This window comes from Tachysurus vachellii, chromosome 22 (genome assembly GCF_030014155.1).
Source record: "Tachysurus vachellii isolate PV-2020 chromosome 22, HZAU_Pvac_v1, whole genome shotgun sequence".
NCBI lineage: Eukaryota > Metazoa > Chordata > Actinopteri > Siluriformes > Bagridae > Tachysurus > Tachysurus vachellii.
Genome location: NC_083481.1, coordinates 4,658,277 through 4,670,545, shown reverse-complemented (window position 1 = coordinate 4,670,545; position 12,269 = coordinate 4,658,277). Strand labels below are relative to the sequence as shown.

General features: G+C 38.5%; 2 protein-coding genes across 2 annotated transcripts; one reads left to right on the top strand and one right to left on the bottom strand.

Annotated features, from left to right (window-relative positions):
• Positions 1-34: 34 nt before the first annotated feature.
• On the top strand, positions 35-5,458 carry cfap107 (cilia and flagella associated protein 107). The gene is made up of 4 exons (XM_060857597.1): positions 35-862; positions 3,382-3,492; positions 4,275-4,449; positions 5,220-5,458. The coding sequence occupies exons 1-4, from the start codon at positions 752-754 to the stop codon at positions 5,456-5,458; spliced, it is 636 nt and encodes a 211-aa protein (XP_060713580.1). The 5' UTR covers positions 35-751.
• A 2,549-nt stretch (positions 5,459-8,007) lies between these two features.
• On the bottom strand, positions 8,008-11,914 carry klhdc7a (kelch domain containing 7A). The gene has a single exon (XM_060858684.1). The coding sequence runs from the start codon at positions 11,768-11,770 to the stop codon at positions 9,206-9,208; it is 2,565 nt and encodes an 854-aa protein (XP_060714667.1). The 5' UTR covers positions 11,771-11,914; the 3' UTR covers positions 8,008-9,205.
• Between the last annotated feature and the right edge of the window lie 355 nt (positions 11,915-12,269).

Sequence of the window (12,269 nt, the reverse complement as noted above, 5' to 3'; positions counted from 1 at the left end):
GGTTAATAAAAAGACTTGGGTGCTTCATAATTAATAAATTCAAGAAAGTATTACACACATATACACACAATGATGATAATTCATCATTGAGGTGACACACAGGAATAAACTTCTAGCACGTAAGAGCTATTACATTTCTATGAAATTTTCATAAAATCATGAGCCAGAATCTCAGAGACATTTTCAATGGGCAGAGCTCCAAATCTAAAACTAAAACCACAAACTTCTACAATGCATGCAAAAGTTTGTACACCCGTAGGACAAAACGGCTGATAAAAATCACTAATAATGTAATTTATGTATGTAATTTAATTATCCTCTGTATATTTCTGTGTATTTTGTATTTTTGTATTATTTTGGCTCATTAATATTAACAAGGCAATTTTACGTCTACCATGAAGAAGTTATGTATGCCATATTAGTACACTGGCATTTCTTTTCTATATTCTGGAAGATGTTTTTCTTTTTTCTTTTCTTTTTTTTAAATATCAGTCTTTATATCTTATCTACTTCTCAGACCTTGCAGACAAAACCTCATTTATAAATTCATTCATCAAGTGATATTCGTCATATGGAATATGAGCTTCTTTCTTAATGAGTGTTTACCTTGTTTCTATAGTAACAAACCGCTCCGTCCTTCCCCCCTGCTGTGACAGCGTTACAATTGAGCTGCGATCGTTTCTGTCTTCATTCTGAATGTAAAAGTGCTGGAGTTTCTGTTGCACTAGGACACGGGGAGGTAAGGTGCATTATGCAAGAAAAGGACATGACTTATGATAAATGGAAGCAGCCAGGATGGAGGATTGAACAGAAATATGCCGACAAAGTGCTCATAGGCAACTGGGCTGAGGAGAGACTGCAGGTATCACTTTACACCTGCTTCCTTGAGTTGTTTCAGTGACACAGAACAGGATTTACTGATAAAAAAGACATGGAATGACAGATAAAATAGATATGAAAACTATCATACATACTGCCCTTATCTTTAACACTGAATTAAATAGATATAATACGAAAATAACATTCATTAATCTTAAAACAGAATAGTATGCTTTTCCTAAAATGTAATATAAACTTAATAAAACATAACTGTACTGCTAGAAAGAATAGAAATAAATCATATATTTGTTTTGGCTCAGAATAGGAATCAGAAACATAACCTGCAGAATCCAGGATTTTAATTTCCATAACATAACTGTTGCTGTGTGAATGTCAACTAACTTAATACTTCTGAATTTGTATTATTCAAGGAACATTAAGGAAACTTTGGGTGTATTGAGTGTTTTGCTAGCTAATAAACAGTTTATAAGAGTTTCTCTCACCTTCCTTAACCATTTTAGCAGACACCCTTATCCAGAGTGACCTTATTTTATTTCATTTTTTATACAACCAAGCTTGGCAGAACTGGGATTCAAACTCATGACCTTCCAAGCAGTGGTCCAACACCTTAACAATTAAGCTGCCATGTTTTTTTAAAGAAACATCTAAAGAACCAAAGATATATCTAAAGATCCATTTAAATAACCATTGTACTACCTACATACCCATTTAAAGAAACTTTAACTATCTAACTTCCCTTTTACAAAATCTTTAACTATTTAACTAAGCTTTTACAGAACCATTAACTATCTAACTTCCCCTTTACAGAGTCTTTAACTATCTAACTTCCCTTTTACAGAACCTTTAACTATCTAAATATCTAACTAAGCTTTTACAGAACCTTTAACTATCTAAATATCTAACTAAGCTTTTAAATAACCTTTAACTATCTAACTTCCCTTTTACAGAACCTTTAACTATTTAACTATCTAACTAAGCTTTTACAGAACCTTTAACTATTTAACTATCTAACTTCCCTTTTACAGAACCTTTAACTATTTAACTATCTATCTAAGCTTTTACAGAACCTTTAACTATCTAAATATCTAACTAAGCTTTTACATAACCTTTAACTATCTAACTTCCCTTTTACAGAACCTTTAACTATTTAACTATCTAACTTCCCTTTTACAGAACCTTTAACTATTTAACTATCTATCTAAGCTTTTACAGAACCTTTAACTATCTAACTTCCCTTTTTTACAGAACCTTTAACTATCTAACTTCCCTTTTTTACAGAACCTTTAACTATCTAACTTCCCTTTTTTACAGAACCTTTAACTATCTAACTTCCCTTTTTTACAGAACCTTTAACTATCTAACTTCCCTTTTTTACAGAACCTTTAACTATCTAACTTACACAACATCTGATCTTTTAAAAAAGAAAAATCAGCAATGGATTGCATTTTAAGAATTAAACGCCGCTTTTTAAGTCAGGGAGAATGTAATACTCAGCTGCAATGTAGTTTATCAGTGTGTTGCAGTAGTCCTACACTGAAATGCAGTCACTGTTCGATCTCAGCTCTAAGCTGTAATATGGGTGGAGATAGAATAATAAAAAAAATAAAGGAAATTTTTGATTACACTTCCCTATAGATTTTATGAGTCCACAGTGTGTATGGAGTTGAACCTCTCCAGATTGCTAACCATGCAGAAATGGAATTAAATCCATAAATTGTACATCCACCTCATATAAACAAATAGTAGGTACACAGTGAAAACCGACAAAATTGCAGCTTTTAGTTATACAGTTTATCTCCGAAGCAGCAACATTTAGGCTGAGGCTTGCTTCATTATTTTAATAGCTTCTAAAGTGTTGCTTTCACAAGCACTTAACAGATTTAATAAGCAAAACTCATGACATGTCTCTAATCTTGACCGTTACTCTGTCTAAGCATCTTATTCCCGCATTATTCATCTACTTCATCTCACCTCTAATTAAAGCAGTATATAAAAGCAGTTATTAAAAAACATTATGTACTTCACAAATGTCGATAAGCTTCATCTCAATTTTCTAGAAGGTTCAAATAGATGTCTTGCATCTTTCTCTTTATTCTAGGAAGAAAGGGTTTTCTGTTTGTTTTGGGTGAACATTTATTTCCTCTCAGTCACAATCACCGATCGCCTGCTGTTCTCGCAAACATACGGCCTTCAAACTGCAAACATTCACACTCTGTGATTCAGACCCTGATAGGGTAAGATTTCCTTAAGCAAGACTCAAGATCTTTGCAAAAGTGATTAGAGGTGTGCGATTAAGCTGACTCAGCACAGCCGGGGTGTTTGAACAGCAGACGAATAGCACTGCCATGGCTGAGTGTTCATTCGGCTCTGAGAGAAAGATGAGCTGGAAAAGCGGCAGCGATCGATAAGGCTGCTGATTGTGCACTGCGATTGCTGAGTGCTGCCGTTAGGTCTTCTTTTCCACTTAGCTATTTTTTTGCCTACTGTATACATTCTGTGTGTGTGTCTGTGTGTGTGTGTGTGTGTGTGTGTGTGTGTCAGTTCTCTCAGAAGTGTAACACAGCACAAAGTAGCAACAGGCTGGACTTCAAGCCTCATCCAGACCACAAACCAGATGTGATCGTGAGGCGGACGGCGATTCGTAGATCTGAGGTTTGAGAAACATGATTAAAAAAGTTTAGTGTCATGCATAATGAGTGCTTAAGCATCTACATACAAGTAAATGCTTATGCTACATTTGTACACTCCTAAGCAGAAAGTGCAAAAGTGCTGTCATGAAGTGGCAAAGTGGAAGATATTGCACATATTCTATCTTATAAATTATTAACTTAATATGGGAAAGTAATGTGGATATGGTACAGCATAGTAAATCCTATGAGCAAGTAAAGTGCAGTAAAAATTTTTTCATTTCTGTCGTAATGCAGATTTTATGCCATGTAGAACTTGCAAGGATGAGAAAAATTCCCATTATTCTTACTTGAAAGCATTCGCACAGTTCACATCACGGTCTGGATTAAAATGGTGGCTGAAATCTTAGCATAGAACTAAAGTAGGCTGTGAAATTTAAGTTGAAAATCAGAATTTATTTCCTTGAATCTTCAGAAATCATTGTTGAATTTTAAAAAATAAAAACATCAGCGTGATTTTCCTCGAGAAAGTGGTTATTTTATAACATAAATGCAGCACAAAATTGACATTAACATTGGTAATGAATGTCATTACTGTTATAATGTTTGGCCACTTATGTCACATGCTAGTGCATTCTCCTTACATCAGGTTTTACTAGAAACTAGAGAGAAGACTGATGACAGCAGTCAACAACGATTACAACTCAGTCAAACAACACAGTTTACTGTATGGCATGGTTATGTCAGTCTTATGCATGGTTCAAGAAAATTGAGACCTTATTATCTTTCTATCATCTGTGTGTCCAGGGTCTTCCTACCAGACTCCTTTTCTCCCACCATAACACACCCACCTCACATTACTTGGTCACACTCTATGACGAGTCTTATAGTCGACATAGCTCCACTGGCCTTCCCAAGCTCCGCACATGGCACACTGACAAGATGGGTTGGATCCCTGAGAAGTCAGATCATCCGCTTCATGGTATTAACCCTTGAATTCTGTTATCTTAGTGTATCACCATGGATATGAGTTTCTGATTTTATAGAAAGTTATATCCAGTTTATAACTACTAATATAATTTTGTGCTTTAACAGTAATTTTTCGTTCTGTCATTCCAAACACTTTAATCAAGTGTTATGCCAACTTGACATAAAAATGACATAAGCAGCTAATAAGATAACTGAGTTTTGTTTGTAAAAGGTCTTTATAAAATGTTAATGTAGGCTTATATCAGTTGTCATAATGAGCTTATCATTTCATGTCACTTTATGATGAGTCATGTCTTTCTGGGATGAGTCATGTCACTCTGAATCATAACACTCTATGATGAGTCATGTCATACTATGACTGTATGATGAGTCATGTCTCTCTATGATGAGTCATGTCACTATATGATGAGTCATGTCACTCTATAAACAGTAATTACGGCATTACACAGTGTTACTAGTAATAAATAAAGCTAAATCACTCTTCCAATCAATATTCATTTTTGTAAAGCTTTTAATTTTGTTGCATTGGTGCTTGCTTGCCGTTGCATTTTCAGCATTCTGTCACAAGTAGCAGCAGTTAAAAGTTAGTTGAAAATATGCTCCAAATCTGTCAGCAGGCTAATTAATGATTGCAGTACAGAACAGCTGAGTCCTGAGTCCTGCTCTCCTCCTTCCTTCTCTCCTCTTTCGCCTTCTTCACACACACACACACACACACACACACACACACACACACACACACACGCGTATACATATTCCCAGGCCCTCCGACCAACTACGGTCTGACAGAGCTTTGGCGAGCGCAGCTGGAGAAGCAGCAGGCGGGGTCGCACATGCACAGTATGTACAGAGCGGCTTATCCAGTGCATCCCACAGATGCATTCTGTCAGCCTCGACATGCCAGAGCGCCACGCCTGACCTCCGTCAGAAAGAAGGACCTGAAAATAAACCACATGCCAGGAAATGCTGCTAGACCAATGTCACCTCTGCCATGTGTATAACCCTGATTTTATCAGATTGATTGTGCACATACATATCATTAATCATTCTAAATAGCATCTATATATACCTCTTAATAAAGAACATTGAATATTGTAAACATTCTCCATTCTTTTATTTAAAAGTCTTACACAATTTTCAGAATCTACACTAGATATGTGTTTTGAAGTACAATAGTTCATAAGTACAGTTTAGAGTTACTGCTACAACCAGCAAGCGGGTGGACGTTGATTATTTGATTAATTATTATTTTTTTTTCTTATTTTATTTAAGTTTTTGCTTTTAAACAACACCAATGCACCAATGATTACCAATGAACTGCACAACGTTCATGACAAGTCAGTTCATTATTTTCAGTATGTTGTAGCATTTTTCCGTACGAGTCTTTTCACTTACCAGCCTCTCTTGAAGTTAATAAGAAGAAGACTTGTGTTATTACCGTGCAACGGCAAAGTCCTTCGTCGTCAAGACTTTCCCTTGGTGGAAATTTAAAACACTGACACTGGAGACTCATAAATGTTAAATAAATGTCTACTTTCAGAAATCTTCACCATAACAATGATTATACAACAATTATATCCGCTCCACTTATTCCATTCGATTAAGTGACAGTTTCAAGAGCACTTATATTTCCTAGATCCGCACTGGGACATTTTATAGTGTGTATCCCCGTAGGCACAAACCCTACAGGCTTATGCCTACGGCCAAATCACGGCGTAATTGCAATCTTGCTTGTGCCATATTGCTTAATTATACAGAAAATCATACTTCTTACATAACATTTGTAAACGCTAGTTATTATTAGGATAATGCATTACATTATATGTGTATTAATACATGAATATTAACCTGTGATTTGCTGAGCACCCGGAACCTCTTTCAGAGCTGCTATTATAGAAAATTAATCAGACATAATCATGAATTCAGGGGGGCACAATGGCTTAGTGGTTAGCATGTTTGCCTCACACCTCCAGGGTCGGGGGTTCGATTCCCACCTCCGCCTTGTGTGTGTGGCATGTTCTCCCCGTGCCTCTGGGGTTTCCTCCGGGTACTCCGGTTTCCTCCCCCGGTCCAAAGACATGCATGGTAGGTTGATTGGCATCTCTGAAAAAATTGTCCGTAGTGTGTGATTGTGTGAGTGAATGAGAGTGTGTGTGTGCCCTGCGATGGGTTGGCACTCTGTCCAGGGTGTATCCTGCATTGATGCCCGATGACGCCTGAGATAGGCACAGGCTCCCCGTGACCCGAGGTAGTTCGGATAAGCGGTAGAAAATGAATGAGAGAGAGAGTGAGTGAGAACCATGAATTCAACAGCACTGAATTACTGAATAAAATTGATTATAATGAGCAAGAAAGTACAGCATATTTTTCATCTCTCTAAAATGCACATTTTATGTTATCCTAATATTCTGATAATTGGTGCAAATTTTGTGCTAGTTTGTGGCATAAAAAAAGAACAAAATCACATTTTGATTGGTGCTTCATTTCCTTTACATTTTATATAATAGGTGTCACTCAAGATCCCAGCAACAGCGCAGCAAACGATTGTGAAACATTTCGATTTACTATCAGATTGGGAAAATGTTTAGGAAGGCAGGAAAGTTATTTTTTTGGATTTTCTGTTTCAAAAATATGAATGTGCATAAAATGAAACGGAATGAGTATCACTGTGTACCTTTACTTCATCCTTCAAAGAAAATTCTTCTCACATTGTCAATAAAATTAAATCTACAATGAATATGCGAACTGATCATGTGATGTTCAACAGTAAATTTTTTTTTTACACTTGGGGTCATTCACTATCTTTTGGCTGCATTTTTTCTTTCATTTTCAGAATGTAGTTTCAAGCCTTTTCAGCATTTTATCAGAAATCTTCAATATCAGAAGGTAAATGCATGTGTAAGTATGTACACGAGAGAGAAACAACTGGTTCAATTTGCTAAGCCCTGTTTATCAATTTATCCCATAACAGCCTGCAAATTCGATTTCTAGCCCAGATTTTGTTGCAAGATGGATATAATGTGCATTGTTGTTGCCCCACAATAACTGCGCGATGTTGAAATGGGCCATGTGTGCTGCAAAACAACTCACACTTTCATGAAGAGATTCTGAGGGGACCTGTCCAAACTCCCATCCCATTAAGTGTTCAATTACAAGGAATCAAAGTGTTTAATTACACAATCAAGGATGCAAACATTTGACGGTCAGCCATCCGTGTTACACTGTCCCTGCTGTCTGAAAATGCAGATCAGTTCTCCAAACCTTTCTGGTTGCTCCTACATTTTAACTACGTGTGGGGTTTTGTTTTCCAGTTTATGAATAACCAGTTAAATTCTGTTGACTCACGGTAAACATCCACATGATGGTGCCATTGTTACAGATCATGAACAAGCGAGCAGGCAGGCATGCTATGTTATGGTATACCATTCAGTATTTCTTTTTTTCTCAGCTTTGTTTGAAAGTCCTTGTCTTGTATTAAAGCATCAAATAATTGATTACATATATTTATAAGGCAGATTATAGTCCAGGATTTATTATTTCATTAGCGTACAATATATATTCCAAGTACATTGTATTTAATATATGATATTGATATATTACATATATATAATATATATTTATATACAGAATATAATATTTTGATATGTAACATATATTTACATGTGACCTAAAGAAAGTGAGTATCCTAAAATTGACATAGTCTCACATGTATGCATATGCACAACTCAAAAGTGATATGAAGGTTTATGATATGGTTAGCATTCATCTTGTTTTATTCTGGTCCAGGTTGTGCTGGATCCTGGACCTATCCTGAAACCACATGGTGTATGGTGGGAATCTATCCTGGATGGGATGCTGGTACATCACTGGAACCATGCAAGCAACCATTCACACCTAGTGGTAATTGAGAGTAGCTAATCCACCTACCAGCATGCTTTGGGAGGAAACTAGAGAACTATAGTAGGAAACTAAATATTCCTAAAAGACCATATGAAACCCCGCACAAACAGTAATCCATGCCCAGGAACGCTACCAATAACGCCACCGTGCCATCCCTCATGGGATTATGTTATGTTGCTGAAAATATATTACATATTTGGAAATTTTAAATAGACACACTCAGTGGCACTACATAGTATTCAACAATGTTAGCCTTATTTTACTTATCTAAAAAGAGAAGTGATAAACATAAAAGTCCAGACATTGATGTCAATGAAGGACAGTGGGGGAAAAAAGCCAACATTCGATAATTTATCATTTTGAATTATTCATGAGTTCAAGTTCTCAAATGGGCGTGAGAGCAAAGCATGCTATGAATATCCTTATAACATTCTTCATAAATCTTGGAAATGATGAGCATTTGTGTTATTCATTACAGCAAATTGCAGCATGGCTCCACTCTACATATTGATTAGCTGACATTTTGCTTATAGCATTTTGGAGCAGTATATTCGAGTGAAACACTTTAAGCAGTAGCACTAGACATTAGCAAGATTTAAGAGTTTACTTAGACCCAAGAGTGGACTGAAAAACTCTGATAACAAACAGCTCTCATTGGAACGGCAGATTTATCTCACTGGGAGTGCACACTAAATCTGATCTAGCTTTACAATTACTGGCTTTAATAGCTTTGATATTTCACTTCGACTGCCACTGATTAAGACGACTGTGCATTCCAGTAACTTAATATGGTCTCCAACTATGAACTCTGGGTGCGCCAGTCTTTTTCTCGACTGAGCTGACTGAATTCAAACGCTAGTTTGAAGAGTACGTTTTTCAGGCAGTGTAAGAACAAAAGGGAATAAAATACCCTTAGATTGTGTGAGGATTTGTAAATCATCCGCCACAAAGCCTGGAGATTTTTCATCAGCTAAGAACCTCATAGTAAACTGCCGATTTACACAGTAGATGACATCATCCATAGTGACACACTGAAAGGGCGGGCAGTGTGGAATTTGCTTAGAACAGCACTCATACCATAGCTTGGCCACAACATGGTAGCGATACACACTGATCCCTATGTAAGGGTTAACGTCAAACCGATAGAGGAAGTTACGAACTGCTACCATTTCTGTCGTCCTTTCTTTGGTGCCCATAATCAAGCTCTGCCGCCAGACATCAGTTTTGGGGTTGTAGCGCAAGAGCGTATACTTCAGGGTGCCACCAGAAACAAACAGCTCACCGTTGCAAGCCGTAGCCCGATGGGCAACCGCAAAAGTCTCATTGGGTAGTGGTGCGACAAAGGTCCATCTGTTAGTCCTAGGGTCATAACGCTCCACTGTTGAGAGACACTCCCCTCCGATGGCATACACATGGTCATGTAGAGCTACAAGCTTGCAGTGAGGCCTGGCCTCATTCATCGGACAGATTTCACTCCAAATGGAGGTCATGGGGTTGTAGCAAAACACCTTTCTTGATGGTAATGTGCATTGGAAGCCTACAGCTACAAACAAATAGTTATCCATGGTGCACATTGCACAGCCCTTGGATGAGACTTCCTGAGGGATTTGGCACTGAAGATCCCATGTGTCTTTGTAATCATCATAGTAAAAAAGTCCACTAGCTCCTCTTACAATGTAGGAGTCTGTAGACCGTGAATGACTTCTGGTCCAATCTGGGGAGTCCATGTCTGCGACCATGAGGTGTCTTTTGCCTCTACTGCGCTGCCTCTGGATCTGGTCTCGCTCACCTGCCTTAAGTCGACCGTACAGGTTTGGATCTCGTAGGACCTGAAAGTAATTGTCTGACATAACTCTCAGAGCAGCTTGCTGAAGAGCATTGTGTCTATGTTTCTTGGCAAGCATCAGTGCTTCCAGACAATTGCCCAGGTCAAGTTTTCCAGTTAAACTCTCCAGTTCAGCATTTCCTATGTTCTCCACAGGAAGGTGAAAAAATTGGGCCCTAGCCACTGTTTCCACTTGTGGATCCTCAGAGAATTGTATTTGTTTTGGTGACTCTGTGGAGTTTGTTGAAAACTCATTCAGAAGTGTGGGTGAGCGGCAATGAGTCACAGGAGAAGGAAACGGGATCTGGACTTCTGACTCTGCAGCAGCAGCAAGATAACTGTCCTTGCGAATTAGTCCATGTCTGAGATGTCTTCCAGTTTCTGATCTGATGGGTACTTGAGACACTCTCTCGGAGTCAATTAAAATGTCTAGATCTCTAATGATTAAAGATGAAGGCAAGGGACTTGGTGTCCGAGGTTTATCCTTTATGCTGGCTTCATATGGTCCATAAATTGGACTTCTAGAATGGGTGGGGCTTAAATCTGAAACTGACTGTGAGGATGTCTCGACAAAATAATCATAAATCTTACCACGAACTGCAGTGCTTTGATCTCCAGGCCCATCTATTACCAGGTCAGCATTCTCCACTTTGATCTCTGCCTTTGACTGGAAACTGGAAAAAGTTCCAGGATGACCCATATTCTGCCTGAGCTCTCTGCCAACTTCAACTCCACCATCCAGCTTAAAAAGCTGGCATGGCGAGCGACGTCCACTTGGACTTGCCGCTCTGACATCTAAACCAGGTGTCAGGAGAGTCAGTTCTCTTTTGTTGACTTTAATCTCCCTCTCTGTCTTGTCCAAGAAGTCCTCCATGTTACCCTCCACACCAGAGGAAGGTGACAATTTCCCCTCTGGATTGGTCACAAATTCTTCAGGCTTTTTATCCACAACAAGGAAAACCAAGGAACTTCCCTCTGTATTGGTCACAATGTCCTCAGACTTTTTACACTCTTTAATGTTACATTCCACACCAGAGGATGACAATGGAATTTCCTCTGGATTTGTCACAAAATCCTCAGACTTTTTATCCACTTCTATGTTGCGCTCCACACCAGAGAAAAGCACGGAACTTCCTTGTGCATCGGTCACAACGTCCGCAGACTTTGTATCCTCTTCTGTGCTGCGTTCCACACCAGAGAGCAGTGTGGAACGTCCCTCTGTGTCAGAAACAAAGACCTCCAACTCTTTATTCTCTTCCTTTTTAACCTTGTCATCTGTTTTTTGTAGTTGAAGAATGCCTTGCCCAGAATCCACAGTGGACTGCCTAGACCGGTTTTCTCCACCATTTTCCTCTTTCCCTTTGTCTTTTAATGGATCTAACACCGTTTTGCAAGGGCTGCAGGTTTCAGGACTTGGTTGAGTGCTCCTGGGAGAAGGTAGTCTCTTCTTGGCTCTTGCTTGGCCTCGAGCCCTGGAGCTATAAAATCGGAAGACCCAGGTGACGAAAAGAATAGCAGCAGCAGACGCAGTCAGCTTGGCCAGGAGCTGCATGTCAAAGTGCACTCCCAGCAAGTCCGCTATTGGCATTTCTGGTCAAGCAGGTTTGGCAGTCAACTGGTTATTTAGTCTTTAATCAGGATGCTGAACCTAGCACATCCCAGTCTGTATGCAACTTGACGATGAATACAACTCCAAACTGAGAGCTCTCTTTCTATTGTCAATGTGGGATAAGGAACCTGATCCCTGCCCTTGTTGAATTTGCATGCTGCACACCGTGAGGGTGGGACCGTGGGTGTTATTCCACCTGGTGCAAGCAATTGCACTAAAGCCACAGCGCTAGAGCTGATAAAGGACTATCTATTATCATCTTTTGACTTTGAGTTATTTGCAGATGACAGTACATACTTTCTCTCATTTTCTTCAGTCGAAACCATAAAATTGCATAATGTATTTTTGCAAACATATAGAATTTCATATTTTCAGTAGGCAGAAAATAAGGGTAGTTTGGCATTGATTAGTGTGGTATTCTCTCTGTAGATTATTAAAGTAATGAGCATAACAAGAGCTACTACAATCACGTGGGTGT